General features: G+C 41.1%; 1 protein-coding gene across 1 annotated transcript in view; it reads left to right on the top strand.

The window, feature by feature from the left end:
* nf2b (NF2, moesin-ezrin-radixin like (MERLIN) tumor suppressor b) overlaps positions 1-23980 on the top strand; it is a 78093-nt gene that overhangs the window by 37228 nt on the left and 16885 nt on the right. Inside the window, exons 10-17 of the mRNA XM_060848404.1 lie at positions 902-1039; positions 6400-6474; positions 8812-8925; positions 9047-9169; positions 10354-10571; positions 13158-13260; positions 14633-14760; positions 17588-17747. Coding sequence (XP_060704387.1) covers positions 902-1039; positions 6400-6474; positions 8812-8925; positions 9047-9169; positions 10354-10571; positions 13158-13260; positions 14633-14760; positions 17588-17747 — 1059 coding nt within the window. The remainder of the gene's footprint in view (positions 1-901; positions 1040-6399; positions 6475-8811; positions 8926-9046; positions 9170-10353; positions 10572-13157; positions 13261-14632; positions 14761-17587; positions 17748-23980) is intronic.

The raw sequence follows: 23980 nt of genomic DNA, 5'->3' as shown, positions 1-23980 counted from the left end.
CAGCACCAGAGGCCTGGGTTCAATTCCTGCCTCAGGCAACTGTCTGTGTGGAGTTTGCACATTCTCCCCGTGTCAGCGTGGGTTTCCTTTGGGTGCTCCGGTTTCCCCCCCACAGTCCAAAAATGTGCAGGTTAGGTGAATTGGCCATGCTAAATTACCCGTAGTGTTAGGTGTAGGGGAATGGGTCTGCGTAGGTTGCTCTTCAGAGGGTCGGTGTGGACTCGTTGGGCCGAAGGGCCTGTTTTCACACTAAGTGATCTCTAATCTAATAACCTTTAGCACTCATTTACTCCATTGCCAATGCACAGTGGCAGTAATGTGTACTATCTACAAGATGCGCTTAAGAAACTCACCAAAGCAACTTCAACAGCACCTTCCAATTCTCAACCATTAATCTCTAAAGACTACTTTCAAGGCTCACACTGGACATTTATTGCTGTTCCTTCACCATTTGTTAGTCAATGCCTTCAAACTCCCTTTCTAACAATATGTCTGTATCCCAACAATTTCAGTATTGCAAGAGAGAAACTCACCACCATCAACTTTTCGAGGGCATTTAGAGGTGGATAATGTACATTGGTCTCGACAGCAATGTCTACGTCTGATGAAAGAATTTTAAAACTGACTATTCAGTTGGAAGCTATATAATATTGTGGGTTCTGGAAGTCTGAAGTTAAAACAAAAAATGTTTTACATTTGACAGGTCAGGAGTGAAAAACAGTATTAACAATATCTCTTATGTCTTATGAATTATGTCTTTTCATCTGGCTTGGGTAAATATTGATATCGGAGTTAATTTCCCAATTGAAAATTATCTCTTGAACTGTTTGTGTTTAAATATTAAATTCCAACATGAAAGTAAATGTTCCAGTTATAAACATGTTGCTGAACATTTTAAAAGCAAAACAAAAAGGATACAGACTTACTGCTTGGAGTTGATGCACTTGGCCTTCATATCTACATCCCTGACAACAAACTCTCATCTAAGAAGTCATTTGCATGGAGTGGGATCCGAAACATTTCCTACAGTGAAAAAGAGGTAGGTACACATTCGAGACTTTCTGTGCTTTATCAAAAACCTGCATATTAAAATTCTATTTAATATGCAATCCTTATTTGTGTTATGAAGTTCCTGCTCATTTCGCATTCAAGTCATATTGAATAAATCATTACTTTAACTGTTACATTTTAGTCACGTTTTCAGGAATTTTTTTTGAAAATTCTGAGTACTTTTCACCAGCACATTGGGATTTGCTCTTAATTCTACATAGGCCAAGGATTATATCTTCATTATGTGATTGTGTCAGATTTTGGTTGAGTTGTGCATTATTATGATTATTGCTTGTAGGAAAAATGGAGCAACATTTGTGGTATTTAGCTATTGATGACCTGTTTGTTTCAGACAATTTCTTTGAGGTATGGAACAAAAGACGTGGGCCACTGTTCAGCGTAGACATAGGTAAATTTGTAAAGATTGAGAAGGGAAACAAGTACAGAATAATGGAACTTCCTGTCAACTGTCATTTGGTCCTCTCTTATACCTCTCTTCTACTCTCCATGACGAATTAGGTGATTTGGCCTGCAATGTGTTTTACTTAACAATGGCATTTAAAATTTGTTCTTGCAGCCTAACTAGGAAGCCCTAAGCCCTGTTTTGAATGTAGTTAAATATGAAACCTAATTTCCAAGAAAACTGTGAAACAGCGTAAGTAACAGGAAGCAGATAAGTGTATTGTTTTTAAGTAGAACCTACAGAATGTCTGCAGTAGTGAGTAGAGTGGGTTCTTTCTTGGTTATATGTTTTTTGAGACATGTCTCTTGATTAAGCTTAAAATATCAGCCATAACTATTAATTTAACCTGTGGCAGTGTTTTGCAGAGGAATAAGACAATGTTATTTTCTGGGTCTGTAGATTGTGAAGGAGCAAAAATGGTCTTTAGTAGAGTGATATGTACTTTTTGTCAGATGTGGGAGTTTAAAGAGAGTTTAAGGGTTACTGCAGATTATATGTGCAATAAATGCTATTGGTTGTGAACCTTATCAGAACGAATGGATCGGTTGGAGACACAGTTAGAAGCAATGAGGAATTTGCAACAGCAACAGTATGTGATGGATGGCAGTTATAGGAAGGGGAGAAAGTCTCAGATACAATCACATCGATGGGTTAACACCAGGAAAGGTAGGAGAGGTAGGCATCTAGTGCAGAAGCCTTCTGTGGCTGTACCCATTTCAAACCAGTATGCTCTTTTGGAAAATGTAGGGGGTGATGGATTCTCAGGGGAACGTAGCACGAACAGCCAAGTTTCTAGTATTGAGACTGGCTCTAACGCAACGAGGGGTACGTCACCTTCCAAAAAATCAGTTGTGTTAGGGGATTCTGTAGTCCGAGGTACAGACAGACGTATCTGTGGCCAGCAGAGAAAAATCAGAATGGTGTGTTGTTTCCCTGGTGCCAGGAACAAGGATGTCTCAGGGTGTAGAATGTTCTCATGGGGGAGAGGGGCCAGCATGAGGTCATTAGAACCAACGACATAGGAAGGGAAAAGGTTGAGATTCTGAAGGGAGATTACAGAGAGTTAGGTAGGAATTTAAAAAGGAGGTCCTCGAGAGTACTAATATCTGGATTGCTCCCAGTGCTACGAGCTAGTGAGGGCAGGAATAGGAAGATAGAGCAGATGAATGCATGGCTGAGGAGCTGATGTATGGGAGAAGGATTCACATTTTTGGACCATTGGAATCTCTTTTGGGGTAAAAGTGGCCTGTACAAGAAGGAGGGTGTGCACCGAAATTGAAAGGAGACTAACATACTGGCAGGGAGATTTGCTAGAGCTGCTCGGGAGGATTTAAACCAGTAAGGTGGGTGGCGGGGTGGGACCCAGGGAGATAGTGAGGAAAGAGATAACCCGAGACTTGTACTGTTGAGAACAGAAGTGAGTCAGACAGTCAGGGCAGGCAGGGACAAGGTAGGACTAACAAATTAAACCGCATTTATTTCAATGCAAGGGGCCAAACAGGGAAGGCAGATGAACTCAGGGCATGGTTAGGAACATGGGACTGGGATATCATAGCAATTACGGAAACATGGCTCAGGGATGGGCAGGACTGGCAGCTTAATGTTCCAGGATACAAATGCTACAGGAAGGATAGAAAGGGAGGCAAGACAGGAGGGGGAATGGCGTTCTTGATAAAGGATAGCATTACAGCTGTGCTGAGGGAGGATATTCCTGGAAATACATCCAGGGAAAGTATTTGGGTTAAACTGAGAAATAAGAAAGGGATGATCACCTTATTGGGATTATATTATAGACCCCTGAATAGTCAGGGAAATTGAGAAACAAACTTGTAAGGAGATCTCAGCTATCTGTAAGAATAATAGGGTGGTTATGGTGGGGGATTTTAACTTTCCGAACATTGACTGGGACTGCCATAGTGTTATGCGTTTAGATGGAAAGGAATTTGTTAAGTGTGTACAGGAAAACGTTCTGATTCAGTATGTCCATGTACCTACTAGAGAAGGTGCAAAACTTGACCTACTGTTGGGAAATAAGGCAGGGCAGGTGATTGAGGTGTCAGTGGGGAGCACTTTGGGGCCAGCGACCATAATTCTATTAGATTTAAAATAGTGATGGAAAAGGATAGACTAGATCTAAAAGTTGAAGTTCTAAATTGGAGAAAGGCCAGTTTTGATGGTATTAGGAAAGAACTTTCAAAAGCTGATTGGGGGCAGATGTTCGCAATTAATGGAACAGCTGGACAATGGGAAGCCTTCAGAAATGAGATAACAAGAATCCAGAGAAAGTATATTCCTGTTAGGGTGAAAGTGAAGGCTGCTAGGTATAGGGAATGCTCGATGACTAAGGAAATTGAGGGTTTGGTTAAGAAAGAGAAGGAAGCATATGTAAGGTATCGACAGGATAGATCAAGTGAATCCTTCGAAGAGTATAAAAGCAGTAGGAGTATAATCAGGAGGGCATAAAGGGGACATGAGACAGCTTTGCCAAAGAGAGTTCAGGAGAATCCAAAGGGTTTTTACAAATACATTAAGGACAAAAGGGTAACTAGGGAGAGAATAGGGTCCCTCAAAGATCAGCAAGGTGGTCTTTGTGTGACGCCGCAGAAAATGGGGGAGATACTAAATGAGTATTTTGCATCAGTATTTACTGTAGAAAAGGATATGGAAGATATAGACTGTAGGGAAACAGATGGTGACACCTTGCAAAATGTCCATAATACAGAGGAGGAAGTGGTGGATGTCTTGAAATGCATAAAAGTGGATAAATCCCCAGGACCTGATCAGGTGTACCCTAGACCTCTGGTAAGCTAGAGGAGTGATTGCTGAGCCTCTGGCTGAGATATTTGTATCATCAATAGTCACAGGTGAGGTGCTGGAAGACAGGAGTTTGGCTAATGTGGTGCCGCTGTTTAAGAAGGGTGGTAAGGATAAGCCAGGGAACTATAGACCAGTGAGCCTGACATTGGTGGTGGGCAAGTTGTTGGAGGGAATCCTGAGGGACAGGATGTACCTGTATTTGCATGGGAATTCATATCTCACAAACAAGGGCGGCACGGTGGCACAGTGGTTAGCACTGCTGCCTCACAGCGCCAGGGACCCGGGTTCAATTCCAGACTCAGGCGACTGACTGTGTGGAGTTTGCACATTCTCCCCGTGTCTGCGTGGGTTTCCTCCGGCTGCTCCAGTTTCCTCCCACAGTCCAAAGATGTGCAGGTCAGGTGAATTGGCCATGCTAAATTGCCCATAGTGTTAGGTAAAGGGGTAAATGTAGGGGAATGGGTGGGTCGCGCTTCGGCGGGTCGGTGTGGACTTGTTGGGCCGAAGGTCCTGTTTCCACACTGTAACTAATCTAATCTAAAAAAACTTGATTGAGTTGTTTTGAAAAATAACAAAGAGGATTGATGATGTCATCTATATGGACTTCAATAAGGCGTTCAACAAGGTTCCCCATGGGAGACTGGTTAGCAAGGTTAGATCTCACGGAATAAAGGGAGAAATTGCCATTTGGATACAGAACTGGCTGAAAGGTAGAAGACTGAGGGTGATGGTAGAGAGTTGTTTTTCAGACTGGAGGCCTGTGACCAATGGAGTGCCACAAGGACCGGTGCAAGGTCCTCTACTTTTTATCATTTACCTAAAAGATTTGGATGCGAGCGTAAGAGGTACAGTTAGTAAGTTTGCAGATGACACCAAACTTGGAGGTGTAGTGGACAACAAAGAAGGTTACCTCAGATTACAACCGGATCTTGACCAGATGGGCCAATGGGTCGAGAAGTGGCAGATGCAGTTTAATTCAGATAAATGCGAGGTGCTGCATTTTAGGAAAGCAAATCTTAGCAGGACTTACACACTTAATGGTAAGGTCCTAGGGAGTGTTGCTGAACAAAGAGACCTTGGAGTGCAGGTTCATAGCTCCTTGAAAGTGGAGTCGCAGATAGATAGGATAGTGAAGGCAGCATTTGGTATGCTTTCTTTTATTGGTCTGAGTATTGAGTACAGGAGTTGGGAGGTCATGTTGCGGCTGTACAAGGCATTGGTTAGGCCAACTGTTGGAATATTGCGTGCAATTTTGGTCCCCTTCCTATCGGAAAGTTGATGTGAAACTTGAAAGGATTCAGAAAGGATTTACAAGGATGTTGCCAGGGTTGGAGGATTTGAGCTGTGGGGAGAGGCTGCATAGGCTGGGGCTGTTTTCCCTGGAGCATCGGAGGCTGAGAGGTGACCTTATAGAGGTTTACAAAATCATGAGGGGCATGGATAGGATACATAGATAAAGTCTTTTCCTGGTGTGGGGGAGTCCAGAAGTAGAGGGCATAGGTTTAGGGTGAGAAAGGAAAGATATGAAGGAGACCTTTTCACACAGAGGATGGTACATGTGTGGAATGAGCTGTCAGAGGAAGTGGGGGAGGCTGGTACAATTGCAACATTTTTAAAGGCATTTGGATGGGTATATGAATAGGAATGGCTTGGACCGGGCGCTGGCAAGTGGGATTAGATTGGTTGGGATATCTGGTCGGCATGGACGGGTTGGACTGAAAGGTCTGTTTCCATGTTGTACATCTCTGTGACTCAACTTCTGGTACATTCCTTGAAATTAGGTTAGAACTGTGTAAAATGCTGCAACATTCAAAAAGTGTTTTGCATCATGATTTATTTCAAGTTTTGAAATGCAACATTAGCACGGTAGTGGCTTCAGACAAGGACACTACTAACCCAAAACAGGAGTTTTAAACACTTAAGCACTTTCTAATCCACTACATAGAATATTTTTGCATGACCCAGAGATCAGAACAAAACTTCCTATGTTTCCCCCAGAATAATGATATATTTTGAAAATAATCAATTTTAAATCAAATTTAATGCAAACTTTGTTTTTGCTTTTACAGTTTACTATCAAACCTTTAGATAAAAAGGCAGAGGTTTTCAAATTCTACTCTTCACAACTCCGAGTGAACAAGTTGGTGAGTTTATTTGTTCCTTTCTTTCTTTGTGACAGGTTAAGTGTACAGCTTTTACCGCACTTGTTTTTCTTGTTTCTGCTGCTTGGTACTGTTGCACAACACCTTGGAGCACACGTGTCCCCTGCCACTGTAAACATGTAACCACTGTACTTTTGGAAATTTGAATTTCATAATCTTATTAATTTAACTTGTTTGTTATAATAATGATGTCTTCCATCTCATGAAATGATGGTTTGCAGCACAATGGTCAACTCTGCATTACCTAGCATTGCCCATGTAGTTCAGGAGCCCCTCTCTGATATGGCAGTTTCTGCTGCATTTGCTACAGAGGAAATTGATGGGCTGAAAAAGTGCCCGAGGAAACCGAGCACCCAGAGGAAACCCATGCAGACACGGGGAGAATGTGCTAACTCCACAAGGACAGTCACTCAAGGCTGGAATCGAACCTGGGACCCTGGCGCTGTGAAGCTGCAGGGCTAACCACTAAGCCACCATGCTGGTAACTGTTCTTGCCTGCAAGTGTTCTTGGTAAAGGGAGTTTGGATGCTCAGGAGCTATTGACCCTCTGTCCTATTTCCTGCACAATCCATAAGACCAAAAGATATAGGAGCAGAAATTAGGCCATTTGGCCCGTCAGGTCAATCATGGCCAAAAGGTTTTTTACCCCGTAACTATAAGACCAAACTATTAAATTTAAATTACACCATTTGCAATGGTGGGATTTAAACCTGGGTCCCCAGCACACTAGCTGAGGTTTTGGATAAATAATCTAGTGATAATACCAGGGGGCCATCACTTCACTTGTGTATGCAGCCATCCTCCATCAGATCAAAGTGGTTGAGCAAGCAAAGATGTAATTGGCTTAGAAATGAATGTATGCCAATGGAATCAACATGCTTCAGGATGTGTGAGTTAGTGACCTTGTCCTGCCAAGAGATGCCAAGGATACATCTGAGGGTGTATAGATACAGTAAAGGTATAAATTAGTCAGCTTTCTCTCTTGCCCAGCATATGTTGTCCAAATCGCACCACTGTAGAGAAATGAACAAAAGATGCAGGCTTTGTAGATCAGAGTTTGGTGTTCTCAGTCACATTCCTGTTGTTCCACAGTTTATTATGGTATTGTAACTTTAAGGTAAATATAGATGGCAGTTATTTCAAATGGTTGTGTGGTTTCTTTCATGGAATCAAAACACAAGGTCATGGAATCATGAGGTGCAGCCAAAGACTCTAAGTCTAAGATTTTTTTTGCCAGCTACAGTCTCTGGTATCTGTTTTTATTTACATGACAGTCAGCTTTGGGAAAATAAATTGGCATTCCAGATCCTGTTGTGCCTTAGATCTCAATCTAAAAGTCTATGTATTCCCCACATGTGGTACTCTTAACAGCGACTGACATTTTAACTTTATTTGCCTTTAACCTGTGGTGTAATTATAGCTCAAGACTAGAGCTAATCTGGTTTGCCTCTGTTACTGTCCCTGTAAGAACAGTCTTTTTAAAATATTTGGACTAAATAATAAGTTTTCATTTATTTTAATCTTAATGGAGACAAAATGGCTTTGTTTAAGAGATGCACTTTAATTAAATGTACATTTGAAACCTAGAATGCTTCTAAATCATTATAAACCTTATGAAAAAAATTGCTAGAGATCATAGCAGGTCAGACAGCATCCATGGAGAGAAAGCAAGCTAACACTTTGAGTCCAGATGACTCTTCATCAGAGCTTAGAAACCTTGTATTGGTTCCTTTCCTGACACCCAGAGTGTGATGGAAGTCAAGGTGGCAACTAAACATGGTTTCATCTGAATTTTCACAGAGTCTGCAGATTCCCAAAGTAAATCAAACGCTTGATTAAGGAGGGGCTAGTTCCATGTGTTTAAAATGCTAATCGGGTTGTTCACCAAAGCTGCCATGAGAATTCTTAAATTTCTACTGGCCTTTCGGCCCAACAAGTCCACGCCGAAGCGCAACCCACCCATACCCCTACATTTACCCCTTTACCGAACACTACGGGCAATTTAGCATGGCCAATTCACCTGACCCGCACATCTTTGGACTGTGGGAGGAAACCGGAGCACCCGGAGGAAACCCACGCAGACGCGGGGAGAATGTGCAAACTCCACACAGTCAGTCACCTGAGTCAGGAATTGAACCCGGGTCTCTGGCGCTGTGAGGCAGCAGTGCTAACCACTGCGCCACCGTGCCGCCCAAAGAGAAAGAGAATATAAAGGGAAAGGAAATTAGTCAGTGCAAAAATAGTCATCTATGTGTGTTCTGTGGTGCAAAGATGTGAAGTGCTTTCATTCTACTAGATTAACGTGAAGTCTCTTTTCAGATATTACAGTTGTGTATTGGAAATCATGATCTGTTCATGAGAAGAAGAAAAGTGGATTCAATTGAAGTCCAACAAATGAAAGCTCAAGCTCGAGAAGAGAAAGCCAGAAAAAAGGTGAAATCTGTTCTACCTTCACGTGTATAAACTATGCACAAATTATGTTATGTAATATTGGCCCATCAGTGCAATGCAAACTATTTTCTTTTAAAATGTGGATTTGTTTTTACTATTTCAGATGGAACGTCAAAGATTAGCCAGAGAAAAAAAATTGAGGGAGGAGGCTGAACGAGCAAAAGAAGATCTAGAGAGACGCCTTTACCAGTTACAGGATGAGTCAAGGCTAGCCAATGAAGCCTTGGTGGGTTCACTCTCTTAGTGTTTGGTACTCTACAATATTGTCTATATTTGTCAATTGGGGTGGCAAGGTGGCTCAACTGTTAGCATTGCTGCCTCACAGCACCAGGGTCCCAGGTTCAATTCCAGCCCCAGACAACTGTCTGTGTGGAGTTTGCACTTTTTCCCGTGTCTGCGTGGGTTTCCTCTGGGTGCTTCGGTTTCCTCCCACAGTCCAAAGATGTGCAGGATAGGTAAATCGCCCTTGGTGTTAGGTGCATTAGTCAGAGGGAAATGGGTCGGAGTGGGTTACTGTTTGGAGGGTTGATGTGGACTGGTTGGGCCGAAGGGTCTGTTTCCGCACTGTAGGGAATCTAATCTAATCTTAAAATACACATGTATTGAGAACTAAGGTGATATTAATCTGGCAATAGTGTGCAGTGCAGACAGGATAAACTGATAACCATCAGCTATTGATGTGATTCAAAATTCAGTGACTGTTATGCATGAAATTAAGGAAGCCATGTGTAAAATCTAAATTGAATTAATCTAATGTATTGATTACATTGTTGTTGAATGTAGTATACTGTAGGAGATTGGATAAAAGTCTCTAAGAGCCTGAGAAAGATGGGAAAGAGCTTAGTTAATTATTGTGCAGATATTTATTAAGGAGCTAATAGTCATGGCCAAAGAAAATTCAGTGACACCAGGAGAAGTGGCCACTGCTGGTACTGCTACAGGAGTTGGGAGGGAGTTGAATGGAGCATAGGTCAGCAGGCTGTGGAGGTATTTTGGGAGAGTGGAGGGTTGAGGGGCAACTAGCATCCTCAGAATATTTTGGAACAGATGAGAGAAAGCATTGTGTAAGCAGTAACTGCAAACCTTTGACCCTGGCCCTTAGAACTTTGACTCACTTGTCATTTTTAATATCATCTTAAAATTCTCAGTGTTAGTCACATGATGTTTTAATTAAATTGAACAGCAAGGCCCATTAATCAGTTTCGAACATGAGCTGTGTGATGTTTTCCTGTTCAAGCACAATGTTAATATTGATCTAATGCAAGCATTCTACCTTCCAGCCAGAAGTACCAGTTTTAATTATTCAGTTGGCATGACCAAAATAAAGAAGTGTAATTGACCATGGACTGAACGTCTTAGGTTTTGTCAGAAGTATTGTTACTCATTAAAAAAATTGATGGTATTTGTCAGATCCGATCGGAGGAGACAGCTGATTTACTTGCTGAGAAGGCACAGATTGCAGAGGAGGAAGCCAAGCTGCTTGCTCAGAAAGCTGCAGAAGCTGAGCAGGAGAGGCATAGGCTGGAGGTCACAGCCCTGAAGACGAAGGAGGAAAAACGTCTAATTGAACAGAAGATGCGAGAAGCTGAGCTGATAGCTGTCAAGTTAGTGGAGGACTCAGAGCGGAGGTTGGTTAAATTGCATTTGCAAGTCAGTAATTTTGCGCAGGAGATAAACAACAAACGTCATGTAGATTTTATTTAAAACCATCAGAAGGAAGAAAAAAATCTAAAATTGAATGTTAGCATTAAATCTTAGTTATCAGGCTTTCTTTCCATTTTTACCATTGCTTCCCATTTGCTGAGTAGCTCAGTGTAAGATCAATTAGAATAAGGAAGTTGGCAAATGTGAAGAAATAGGCTAAAAATACTACAAAATGAGCAACTGAAAAGGGTTTATGAAAACCATAAGTCCTGAAGGATCAGTTGCTAGAAGCATGGTGATTATGTTGATTGCAAACCCAATCCAATTAATATTGGTCTTTCCTATGGGCACCTCCAGAATCGTTTTCACCTTGACTGGGATTTCAGATATGGCCAATGCTTTTCAATCTCTGCACGTTTCACCTGAAATAAGTTTGAAAGAAGTAGAGAAAGGCTTTTAACTGAGGTATGTCTCCCAAGTAACATTTAGATCCCAAGATGTAAATGATTTGTTTAACAGCCGAGGGAAGGGATAAAAAGGAGTTAAATTACTTACAAACAGGAAGACGATAATGCGCACTATAAGTTATTACCACCTTGTCTCCCAGCCTCACCTCATTTCACAGACAGCAGTATGTGTAGTTACTCATGCAGCAGTTCATTGTGTGGATAGCAGCGGAAGGAATGGAACGTTGAGTGTCTGCCATCTTGCCAGGTCTTGTACCATAAACAAATCAATAGTTGAGAGTCTTTGGACTTCCCTCATCAAAAAGCAGGTCAAGCCTTGGAATATTTTTAAGGCAGAGCTGGATAGATCCCTGTGAAACAAGGATGGGGAGGAGGTTATCAGGAGTAGATGGGAATGTGAAGTTGGGTTTACAATCAAATCATTGTAATCTTATTAAATGGTGGAACAAGACCTATAGGGTCCATATGGCCTACTCCTGCTTCTAACTAGTATGTTCATATGTTTCACCTTTTTTTTTGTGCTGACTCTGTTTCCTGGTTCAAGAGCTGGAAAATTGGGGCTTAGGTGTGGGAATATGCCTGCAACATATTGATGATCTGGTCTGTCCATATTAGGTGCTCGAGGACCTACAAGGTGCAGTGTTCTTCTAGGTTCACTGTATTTGTTAAACACTCCAGATAGCTTTGGACAGAGGGATAATTTTGGGACATTGGTGCTATGAATGTCATTGATGGAATACAGCTTGATTCGCCTATCTGGAAAACAAAGTTGCACCAGGAGGAACTTGTGATAGTTATATTATCTCACTGAATTTGAATAGCTTCCTTCTGTCCTGTGAACCTGAAAATCAGAAGGTGTTTTTATGGGAGCTTTAATTGCTGGGCCCATACCCTTTTATTCTATGATCTTTACAAATGCACCTCTGTAGGCCTTCAGGCACTTAAATATTGATAGATCAGATCATTATTATGTAGGCATATTCCCACAGCTGAGCAGCAATTTTCCAGGTCTTGTACCAGGAAACAGAATAGGTGAAATATATGAATATACTAGTTAGAAGTAGGAGTAGGCCATATGGGCCCTTTGGGCCTGTTCCACCATTTAATAAGATTATAGTGATTTGATATAAACTGAACTTCACATTCCCACCTAGTCCTGGTAACCATCTCCCCCTTCCTTGTTTAATAAGGATCTATCCACCCCTGCCTTTAAAATATTCTTTAACCTTCACGTTTGAAATACCAGAATACTTCAAGGTAGAGAACAAACAGTTACTGAACTGTTCTGTAATTTTAACCACCTTTGCTAGAAAACTAGAGAACTCTGGTGTAAACATTCAGTGGTGTCTGAACCTGTTTCATTTCTGCTTCAGGACTTTAGATTTGGGATTTTAGGTACGCCTTGTTGGAACATAGTCATTCATTATACTTTTGAAAGACTTGTTATTTTACATCTGTTTTTCCATACAGCACTTCTCCCTGTATGGGTGTCCTATGTCACATGCTATTCACTCACAAAAGACAGGAAGTCAACACACTGCACATCTTCCTGGGTTAACATGATTGAATTATGAGGACAATTTGTAGTTCATGAGAAATAGAAGATTAAGAAATGATTTACTTATTGTTTTTAAGATGAGTCATGTACTTGGTAGAATAAATGGAGAGAAACAATTTCATCTGGTACTGAAATCCAAAAAAGGAATATATGAACCAAATCGCAGCCATTCAGGATTGAGGTCAGGAACCTCTTTTGTTTGAGCCAAGGATTTAAAGAATATGCAAGCAAAGTATATAAGTGGAGTTAAGGCTCACTTGGCCATGAATTTAGTTGAATGGTGGAACAGGCTTCTGTGTTTTTGCTGGAGGTACTTGAGAATAATTCAAAATGACTTGAAGTTTCTTTGTTTTTTTTTCCTCTTCTGTGGATTTGTCCCAAGGCCTTTATAATGCCTTCTCACTAGACTGAGAGGAGACTTAAGGTACAATGTCTACTTCTACTATTCCTTGAAGCAATGTATTGGTGAGGTGCTGCCCTGCTCATGAAATTAAGTTTGTTCTCTTGAAAAATTTGTCACATTATTTTAAATGTCTTTATTTTAGATCCAAGGAAGCAGAACAACTAAAGCAGGATTTAAATGAAGCCAGAGAGGCAGAGAGAAGAGCCAAGCACAGATTGTTGGAGATTACAAAACCTAGTTATCCGGTGTGTATTGAAATAGTCACCTGAATTATACAAACATTCAACTGAGATTTACTTGCTTCAGGTGCCACTTTCTGAGTACCCAGAAATTGTCACTGATAGATGCAGTATTGTACTATTAAACATACTTTTGTCATCCCTTGTTGCTGTAGCAGAGGAATTAAAATGTACCAGATGAAGAAAATACTAGTTAAACTAATGTTTTGGAGGTGCCAGCGTTGGACTGGGATATACAAAGTTAAAAATCACACAACACCAGGTTATAGTCCAACAGGTTTATCTGGAAGCACTAGCTTTCGGAGTGCTGTATTGAAGGTATGGAATACATTATCTGGGCTGACATGACACCAATTGTTAAAGTTCACCTGAGAATGTTACTTGTCAAAAAGGTTTTGCAATTTACATATGAAAAAACTGAAACCAACATGGTCATTCTAAAAGATGAGAGACTTAACAAACAATCCAGGTTTTATTCAATATATAATTTCAGTTACATCACACTATAAACCTTTGCTATAAACTCTGTGTCTTAGAATCTTATTCTCCACAGCCACCTGACGAAGGAGCAGCGCTCCGAAAGCTAGTGCTTCCAAATAAACCTGTTGGACTATAACCTGGTGTTGTGAGATTTTTAACCTAATTAAACTAATATTGTGTTCTAATTCGGAAATGTGTTGCTGGAAAAGCGCAGCAGGTCAGGCAGCATCCAAGGAGGAGGAGAATCGACGTTTTGGGCATGAGCTCTTCTTCACCCCCGCCCCGATCTCCATCCCCGCCCCCACTCCCAGCTCCAGCCCCACACCAGGTCCTAGCTCCCAGCCCTGCCGTGTTTTCACCATCCCTCCAGAACAAGGATGCAGTCCTCACTTTCTCCATAGTGTTCTAATTACCTTTTTTTTCTGAATGCATTGTTTATCTTCACTCATTTTATCTAATCTCATGATTTTGGTACTGCATTTATTTCTATTCCATTGTCTAAAACAATTTCTCTCACTTTAACTCTGCACTGTTTTCCATCAAGAACAAATCGCTCATGAACAAAAATAAAACAGAAGTTTTAACTAATATTCTTTCATTAGTTTCTTGAAGCACAGTTTAAAAGCATTTTTACTTTGGAGTCCCCACAAATACCTTGAAATGAGAAGTTTAATATGTCCATGCTTTGCAGCCTTTAACCAAATATCTTCGCAAAACTAATGTGACAGTTTACCGTTTATCCATAAATCTAAAATGTCTTCAGAAGTAGTGATTTGGCTTTGATAGGCTGAGATTATGAATGGCAATACAAAGATCCAAATCATACAGCATGAAAAAAGATCCTTTAGTAAATGAATGCCCTTTCTGATAGCTCAATATTTCAATCTGTTTAATTTAGACGACGACTTCATATTCTGCTCATCCACCTGCCGATGTTGGTGATCTGAACCTGGAAACTGGATCTTTTAAATTTGACTTTAAAGACACAGACATGAAGCGACTCTCTATGGAAATAGAACGAGAACGGTATGTTTTTATACTTGTTTCTTGCATTGTTGCCATTCAAGGTTGGTTATAGTTACCAAACACAGTACTGGTGTGTTGTCCCCTGGCTGTCACAGATAATTATACAACCAAGTTAATGATATTTGCTTTCAGATGTTGGTTCCATCCCTTCTCCGCACCACCCAATGGAACACACTACAGTATTACCAATTCCTGATACTTTCTACCATAAAGCTATCCTGCTTGACGACCTTGTGTAAACACAGCTTGACCAATGCATTCTGTTGTCAAAATAGTCCAGGCAACTGGTTAATATTAGAGTTATGTAACTTGATATCAGATAGACTAGAGTCAAGGTTAGTGTGATGCTGGAAAGGACTTGCCTTAGCCTCAGCCTCTAGTTCAGAGTGCGGTACTGGAAAAGCACAGCAGGTCAGGCAGCATCCGAGGAGCAGGAGAATCGACATTTTGGCATAAGCACTTGATCAGAGGCACTCAGCCTCCAGTACCAACTCCAAGTTGCTTACTCCACTTAACAAGATGCTGATCCTCTTGATGATTTTGTAGACAGGGGGCAGTTTTAGATTGCTCGAAGCTGACACTATGGTTTTATCCATTCTATTGATATACAGTTACCAAATGGTGCAAAATTGAATAATTCAATGTAGTATTTAAAAGCCAGTTCTTGGATAGTGATAAAGAAGTCAGTGAGAGTTCCTTTTTGAATTTAGGGGAAAGACTGACATAATGGGCCAAGTTCAACTGCATCACACACCTCCTCAAATGTTGCAAGACTGACAAATTCAGTGATTTATTCCACTTCGCAAACTTCTCCCTGCTTGAAGGAAAGTTCAAGGTTTCAGGGACCTAGTAGGCTTATAGTAACTTTGGGAATTCTTGAACAGTTATGTTGGCATTGAAAGAAGTGAAATGATGCTGCAACTTCACAGCATTGTGGCATCTGTACTGTGATTTTGCTGTGCGTTGAAAATGGATGATTTGTTGCAGTGAGTTTAACTCTGTAATTTTAGTGTTCAGCTGTACCATATTTAGCTTTGCTTAAGTATTTCTGTTGTTGTCCATGTGGATTGACGGGGTTACTAATGCAAAACAAATAAAAACAGAAATTACTAGAGAAACTTAGCAGATCTGGCAGCATCTATGTAGATATAACACAGTTAATGTTTTGAGACCATTGACCCTTCTTGAGAACTGGAAACAGCTAGGAAAAGGTATTTATGTTGGTTTGGGAAGGTGGATGGGTGTGGAGGAGGAGGGAATGAGTGAGTGGATAGGTGGGGATGGAGCAAGGTGGGGGGGGGGGATGAGAGAGAGATAGGCAGATAAAAAAGGGGAGGTATACAAAGGGATTATTGGTAGTAACAAAACATATTCTGGCAAAGCTCAACAGGTCTGACAGCATCTGGGAAGAAAGCAGAGTTGGCAGAGACTCCAACTCTCAGCTGGTTGGAGTCATACCTGGCGCATCGAATGATGGTCATGGTTGTTGGACAGCAGTCATCTCAGCTCCAGGACATCCTCAGGGTAGTGTCTTAGGCCCAACCACCTTCAACTGCTTCATGACGTTCCCTCCAGCATAAGGTCAGAAACCGGGATGTTCGCTGATGAATGCACAATATTCAGTATTATTTGCAACTCCTCAGATACTGAAGTAGTCCATGTTCACATCCAATAAGATCTGGACAATATCCAGCTTGGACTGACAAGTGCCAAGTAACATTTGTGCCATGCAAATGCCAGGGTATGATCATCTCCAATAAGAGACAATCTAACCACTGCCCCATGACATTCAGTAGTGTTACCATCACTGAAACCCCCACTGTCAACATCCTAGGGGTTACCATTGACCAGAAACTCAACTGAACACAGCGGTTACAAGAGCAGGTCAGAGGCTAGGGATATTACAGCAAGAAATTCACCTCCCGACTCCCCAAAGCCAGTTCACCATCAACAAGGCACAAGGTAGGATTGTGATGGAATACTCCCCACTTGCCAGGATGAGTGCAGCTCCAACAATACTGAAGAAGCTTGTCACCATCTATGTGACCCAGTTGATTGGCTCATCCACACCCTTCACCACCAACACTCAGTAGCAGCAGTGTGTACTACGTACAAGATGCACTGCAGAAATTCACCAAAGATCCATAGGCAGCACCTTCCAAACCCACGACCTAGTCCATCCAGAAGGGCAGCAAATACTTGGGTACATCACCACATGCAAGCTGGTGAGTGACTAGAGTCACTCACCATCTTGACTTGGAAATATATCATTGTTCCTTCATTGTCATTGGGTCTAATCCTAGAATTCCATCCCTCATGGCATTGTGGGTCAATCCACAGCAGGTAAACTGCAGAGTTTCAAGAAGGCAGCTCACCACCATCTTTGGGCAATTAGGGACAAGCAATAAATGCTGGCCGGCCAGCCAGCAACGCCTACATCCCACAGATGAATAAAAAAGTGTTATTGTTCCAAGTCCGGTGAGTCGTCTTCAGAATCGTTATGACGAAGAATCACAGGGCTTGAAATGTTAACTTTGCTTTCTTCTGACAGATGCTGCCAGACCTACTGAGTTTTGCCAACAATTGGTTTTTGTTTCAGATCTCTAGTATCTCAGTTCTTTCTTTTATATTGTTGATAGTCTACCAGGGAAGAAGAGAAGCTAGTTCGATGGTAATCGGGATATGAGTAGTTACCAGTGGATTGTAGCTACGAAATTGCTTTTCTTTTCAAGACAACAGGGATATTTTTCTCAATATACCAGGCAGTCTTTTGAGATAAAATTGCCTTTACAATGTTCTTAACGTTCATTGTGTGTGAATTCCTTAGTGTGGAATACATGGAGAAAAGCAAACATTTGCAAGAACAGCTGAAGGAGCTAAAGACTGAAATCGAAGCTCTGAAACTAGAAGAACGACATGCTAACATGGGCATCCCTACCAACGAAACTATGGAATTTGATGAAAATACTTACACACCACTCAGTAATGTGAGTTTTCTTTCATGAGTATGTTCATTTTTATGTGTTTTTTTACATGTACATAGCTTCTATGGTCAGCTTGCTGGGAGTAGCGAACTAAGGCATAGCATAGCCAGACATGGGAAGAACAGCTATAGGCAGTAGGTGTCATGGATAGGAAATAGTACCTTATTGAAAAGGGGAAATGAAAACAAGACAAGGGTAACCTGCGTGGGGTAGATTTAGCTTTGTGATGTGTACATGGATCAGAGTTGAACCATTATTTAGTTGCTAATTTGGCTCAGCATAAAACGTGTATTTGGTGTAGATGGGTGGAAGAGCTGGTGACTGTTTATTCTTGTACTGTTCAACCCAAAGACATTGTACTCAATTGATGTTATTCTTGCAACAGCATCTTCAGGTGCATAATTATGAAACAGATGTTATTTAAATCATTAGCAATGCCACTAAAGATCTTCATGTTTGTTATGAACTTGTATATTCACCTTGAAATTTGAGTACCCTTTAACTAACCCTGAGCTAGACCATGCGAGATCTGTTCATATAGGTGAATATAGATAAATGTCCAGTGTGTACTGTATACATACTCCTGCACACACACCTTATTTTAGTTTGTGCTATTCATATATTTGTAGCTGCATCTGCCACTTGAATTAACCTATTATTCTAATCATCTGTATTCTTCATAGTAGTTCACCAACATAACTTGGTGGAATCAGTAAAGTCTGAAGTGCACCCCTTTATGTCTTGGAAATAGGAAATTATTAATTAGTGTGTATGTCCTGTCTGTTCTGTGCTCCAATTCTCTCCAAGCTGGAGCACCGAACATTCTTAGTATTCAGTTTAATCATGAATAAACTTAATGAATTAAAATTAATTATTTCAGCTGGGTTTGTAAATTATGCACTTTATTGCATTGTGCTGTTATGCTTTGTTTACAGCGTCCCAGTCAGAAAAATCGTCTTTAAACACTACTACATTTGTTTTCTGTTTTCTGTTTTCTGTCCCTCAACCAATCTCTATAAATGCTGCACCACTCCCACCATAAGCCCAAATCTTATCAATTAGCATCTTGTTGACTCAAACATTTTCAGACCGCACAGAGCTTTCAATTTCAATGTGCACTTTATTTCAGTTAAGTCGGCGAGAGATTGGCGATCGATACCCCAGAGTAGCAGTCAAGCTATCTCTTAGAAGACCATTAACAGATCTCTGATCTCTAGCATGAAAGCAGTATATATTGTAGTCTTTGTGTGTGACTAATTCACTTTTTCTCATAATGTTACTACCTCTAGTAGAGTTCTCTTAAGTCAAAGATAGATAAACAAAGCAGCTGATTTAAATTTAACTACAGGACGACCCCGGAATCCACAAGTCTGGTTTCCATGGTTTGTTACCCGCGGTTTACCGCGGCCCAAACATATTATAGAGAATGTTCCAGAACCAGGGACCAGGAGGCTGCTGGGAAGGTACATTACCCATTTAAATGAATGCGTTCACACCCTATCTGCAGTTTCAAGCTTTCATGGTAGATCTTGGAATGTATCCCCATGCGAGTATGGGGGGACTACTGTACATCTGGTGTTGTTCACATAAGTCAAAACAAAGCTACTGACTTAAGTATTATTACATCTGGTACTGTTTTTATAAGTGAAAAATAGATAAAGCAAGGCGGTTAACAACATTCTGTTGATTAAAATTACAACAGCCTCATTCTAGTCATGGGGAGAAGTGTATACAGGTAAATCTCCAAGATTATGTAGAGGCGCCTGCATTCTTTTAATTCATGTTCCCACGGCTACTGTGATTGCAAACTTGTAAGGCAAATCATTTGCCTTTTCAAACTTATAAGGCAAATCATTATTGCACATAGAGACTTTTAACCATTGATTCCCCAATACTTTATCATCCTATGTGGCTGTTATCAAACATCTGAAAATCTTATGCACAAAACATTCACTGCATTTTCTTTACTGCACTTTTCTAATTGCATCCTCAGATTTCTGAAGATGTTTGAAACATTGTAGTTATACACTCTGCTTTCCATCAGCATTATAGAATACATGAATTTGAGCTCCATCATTTAACCATTATTTCACCATTATTTCCTTATTTATAGTTACATTATCTAACACTCGGCACCTCTCTCTGATATGCTTTCATTTTACTGCCGTAATATTTTGAGCATAACAGGCATTATGATGTTTTTATCTCTCACATCGTTGGTTGGGTTGAAATTTGATTACAATATGTAGTTTTCAGCCCACCATTCCTTTAGATTAGCCATGTGATCTCAACTCTTGGCTGTTTACTTTGTTTCAAATCTTAGGATTGAACATCGTGTCAAATGGAATGACACTATAATTGAATTGATTGGCAAATGATATGTATCTGTGTAATGAACTTGACAATTCTTTGATTTAAAAATGTTAAAGCAGAATAACACTGAACTATTTGATAAAGTAAAACTTGCACCAGTAACGTTAAAGATTTCATCATTTTGATTCTTGTAGGGAAAAAAATTAATCTTTAATTTTACTTTTATATAAAAAATTTAATCGCTCAGAAACCACCTTCTTGTGCGTTGCTACCTCCTTGGTCTACTTAATTGACTCTGAACCCAAAACATGTCAACTTGGTGTTTTGCCTATTCTTGCCCTCTTGTGTAACTCACTGCTTTCCATTGAACAGAAGCAGGTACATGAAGAAGAGACTGAGCACTGAGTCATGAAAATTAAAATTGGAAAATGATACAGAGACCGGTATCCCATCACCAGGTTACCCTTGATTTACACGTGGAGAGTTCTTGACTCTCAGTGAACATACACTGGTTGCTTCTGACAACAGCCTAAATTCAAATTTTAGGTCCTCATTGTGACATCATTTCCTCTTCTTTTTCTCAGGGGGTAGTAAATGGGATCCAAGTCAATGTCTATGTTGATAGAGTTACAGTTGGAATGCCATGCTTTTAGGAATTCTTGTGCGTGTCTCTGTTTGGCTTACCCTAGGATGGATGTGTTGTCCCAGTCGAAGTGGTGGCCTTCCTCATCCGTATGTAAGGTTACTAGTGAGAGAGGATCATATCCTTTTGTGGCTAATTGATGTTTATGTATCCTGGTGGCTAGTTTTCTGCCTATTTGTCCAATGTAGTATTTGTCACCGTTCTTGCAAGGTATTTTGTAAATGACATTAGTTTTGCTTGGTTGTCAGTAGAAAGTCCTTCAGGTTCATTAGCTGCTGTTTTAGTGTGTTGGTGGGGTTGTGGACTACCATGTGGGCTACCAAACTTGAGAAATCTGGACAAATAAATAAGGCCAACTTCCAAAAAATGAAACCAGATGGATCCAACATGCCACACTTCTACAGATTACCCAAAATTCACAAACCAGAAGCCTCCCCTCAGACCCATAGTCTTGCTACCTGGAACACCAACTTACAGATTGGCCAAGGAGCTACACCAATGACTAAAACACTTAGTGGAAGACTCACGCCATTCCATCCACTCCACCCAAGAATTCCTGAAGACCATCAAAGACATCAAGATAGAAGAGGATGAAATAGTGGTTTCCTCTAACGTACCAGCCCTGTTCACATCGATTAACATCAACCTGGCCAAGGAAACACTGACTACATTATTAGAAGAACCAAAGACACATACACCAAACACCACCAACTTCACCAGCAAAGACAATATCGTCAAGCTAGTGGACCTATGCCTTACCACCCACCACCTTCAACAACAAAACCTAAAGACAAGCCAACAGAACACCCATGGGATCTCCAATATCTGGGTTCTTAGCAGAGGCAGTAATGCAGAGACTCGAACAAACAGCTCTATCAACCATCCAACCCAAACTTTGGGTCCGCTATGTGGATGACAACTTTGTCATCACTAAACGAAACAAATTAGAGGAAACCTTCAAGACCATCTATGATACCCTTACTGGCTTAAAATTCACTAAAGAGGAGGAAAACAACAACAAATTGCTATTCCGAGATGTCGTAGTAGATGAACAGCCAGTGGGGAACTTCAAACCAGCCTCTGTAGGAAAACAACACATACTGACCAAATACTGAGCTACAGAGGCAATCATCCAAACACCCAAAAACAAAGCTGCATTAGAACATTACTTCAATGAGCCCCCACCACATACTGCAGCACAGAGGAACTACACAAAACAGAGGAAAATCACCTACATAGAGTATTCAAAAAGAACGGGCACCCAATGAATACAATCCGCTGATTTCTCAGCAACAAATGGAAGTCTAGCATTTCCTAGCAGAAAAAGGAAGTCAACTTTTGGCCAGAGTATGCCTACATATGTTTTTTCAAAGCTTTAAAAATGGTGTCATTGGAGATTCAAGATGGTAGTGACCCAATAAGTCTGAGTCTGTAGTGCTCTGCATAAGACTCAGGCAAAGTGGGGTAACTGCCTGCACCTCACCTTTTAAATCATTTAAGATAGCTTTTGCCTCGCATAATCAGTCATTTTACGTCAAACTTCGATAGCTTGGTGTTGTTTGTAAAATGACCAAGGGCAAAAATTCGCGCAGCTCGCAACAGGCAGGGACCCCTCCCCCACCTCCTCCCCCAGCAGCAGAGACGTTTGCGGCCACCTCAGGGGACTTGCCTGCAGAGGCAAGCCTGATCTCCGGATCAACAAACTTCAAGAGAAGATCGACGCCTTCATTGAGGAGTCCCGGACCAGGTGGGAGTCAATCTCAGTCATGCTGCAAAAGCATGACCGACCGAGAAATTGAAAAATTTGAGCAGCGGAGCAACAGACTACAGCCTTGGAGGCAGCTGCCAAGTCATCCATAGGTCAGGTCCGGGCTCTTGAGCAGCAAATCCGGACCCTAGAAGAGCGCATCGACGACCTTGATAATCGGGGCTATCGGAAAATTTTTCGGTTGCTGGGCCTTCCCGAAAGGGAAGAGGAAGGCCAGCTTGTAGACTTTTGGGAGCGATGGCTTCCACAATTATTGAAGTTGAAGTTGGAGTCAGGACTGGGCCGGGTGTGGGCGGAGTGAGCCCCCCAGGTTGCTATATGCAGGCCCGGGTCGGACCACAGTTACTCACTTTTAACTTTGGTTTTATAAAATGCTTGAATTTGTCTACTCCACATTATAATGCCTGGGCTGAGAGCAGAACCCTAGCTAGAAGAGGTTATGGTGGGGTTATCGATAGGTGGCTATGTCCCCTGGGAGCAAGGGGGAAAGTCTCCTTTTAAATATGTTTTGCGTTTTTTTAAACTTAGGAATAGCTTTTAATTGTCGTAGTTTAAATGTTTTAAAGAATTTTTGTATTTGTGAATTTACTATGGTCTTTATTCAAGTTTTTCTGAGTGAGGTTCTTCCTCCTGGGGGGTCTCTGGCTTGCCTGGACGATCATGGCTAGCCATTTGCTTAGGTGGTGCACCTGGAATGTCAAGGGGAGGTATTCACCAATCAAAAGGAACAAGATATTATCAAGTCTCAATATTGGAAGGGATTGATGTAGCTCTCTTACAGGAGACACATCTACTTGACAAAGAACATTTAAAGCTACAACAGGCAGATTTGATCAGGCTTTTTTCTCATCTTTCAGTTCAAAAAGTTGGGGAGTAGCCATTCTTATTCGGAAGAATCTTCCTTTCCAAATGTTAAGTCAGATAAAAGATGAGTCTGGATGATATGTATTGATCAAAGCCCTAATACATGGGGGGGAATATGGAATTTTGAATCTCTATTGCCCCCCGGTGCATCCCTTTAAATTCGTAATGGAAGCGTTCTCAAAGTTGATGGCTTTTGGAGTCCGCCATGCAAGTATAGAAGGAGATTTTAACTGTATTATGGACCCAGAGACAGATAGGATACCGAAGAGCACTACAGGTATATCTCTGAGATCTAGATAACTGGCGGATCTGAATGAGGAGCTCGGGCTAGTAGATATATGGAGGTGCCTTCAACCCCAGGGTAGATATTTTCTACTCTAACCCATGCAAGTGCCATACCAGAATTGATATGTTTTTTGCCCCCTCGACCCTTTTGAATTCCATACTGTAAAATAGGTAATATAGCTATTTCTGATCATGCTGCAGTATACATGGAAGTCGAGATTAGGGATGATTGGATAGGCCCCTGACATTGGCTTATAGATCCCTTCTTATTGAAGGAAAGCAAATTTATAAAGTATTTTTCGCAGGAATTCAAAACCTTCTGGGGAAATTAATTCAGGTACAGCCAGTAACCCGTTGATGATG

The sequence above is a fragment of the Hemiscyllium ocellatum genome, chromosome 31 (genome assembly GCF_020745735.1).
Source record: "Hemiscyllium ocellatum isolate sHemOce1 chromosome 31, sHemOce1.pat.X.cur, whole genome shotgun sequence".
Lineage (NCBI taxonomy): Eukaryota > Metazoa > Chordata > Chondrichthyes > Orectolobiformes > Hemiscylliidae > Hemiscyllium > Hemiscyllium ocellatum.
The sequence above is the reverse complement of the archived record's forward strand: the minus strand, read 5'-3'. Positions and strand labels throughout refer to the sequence as shown.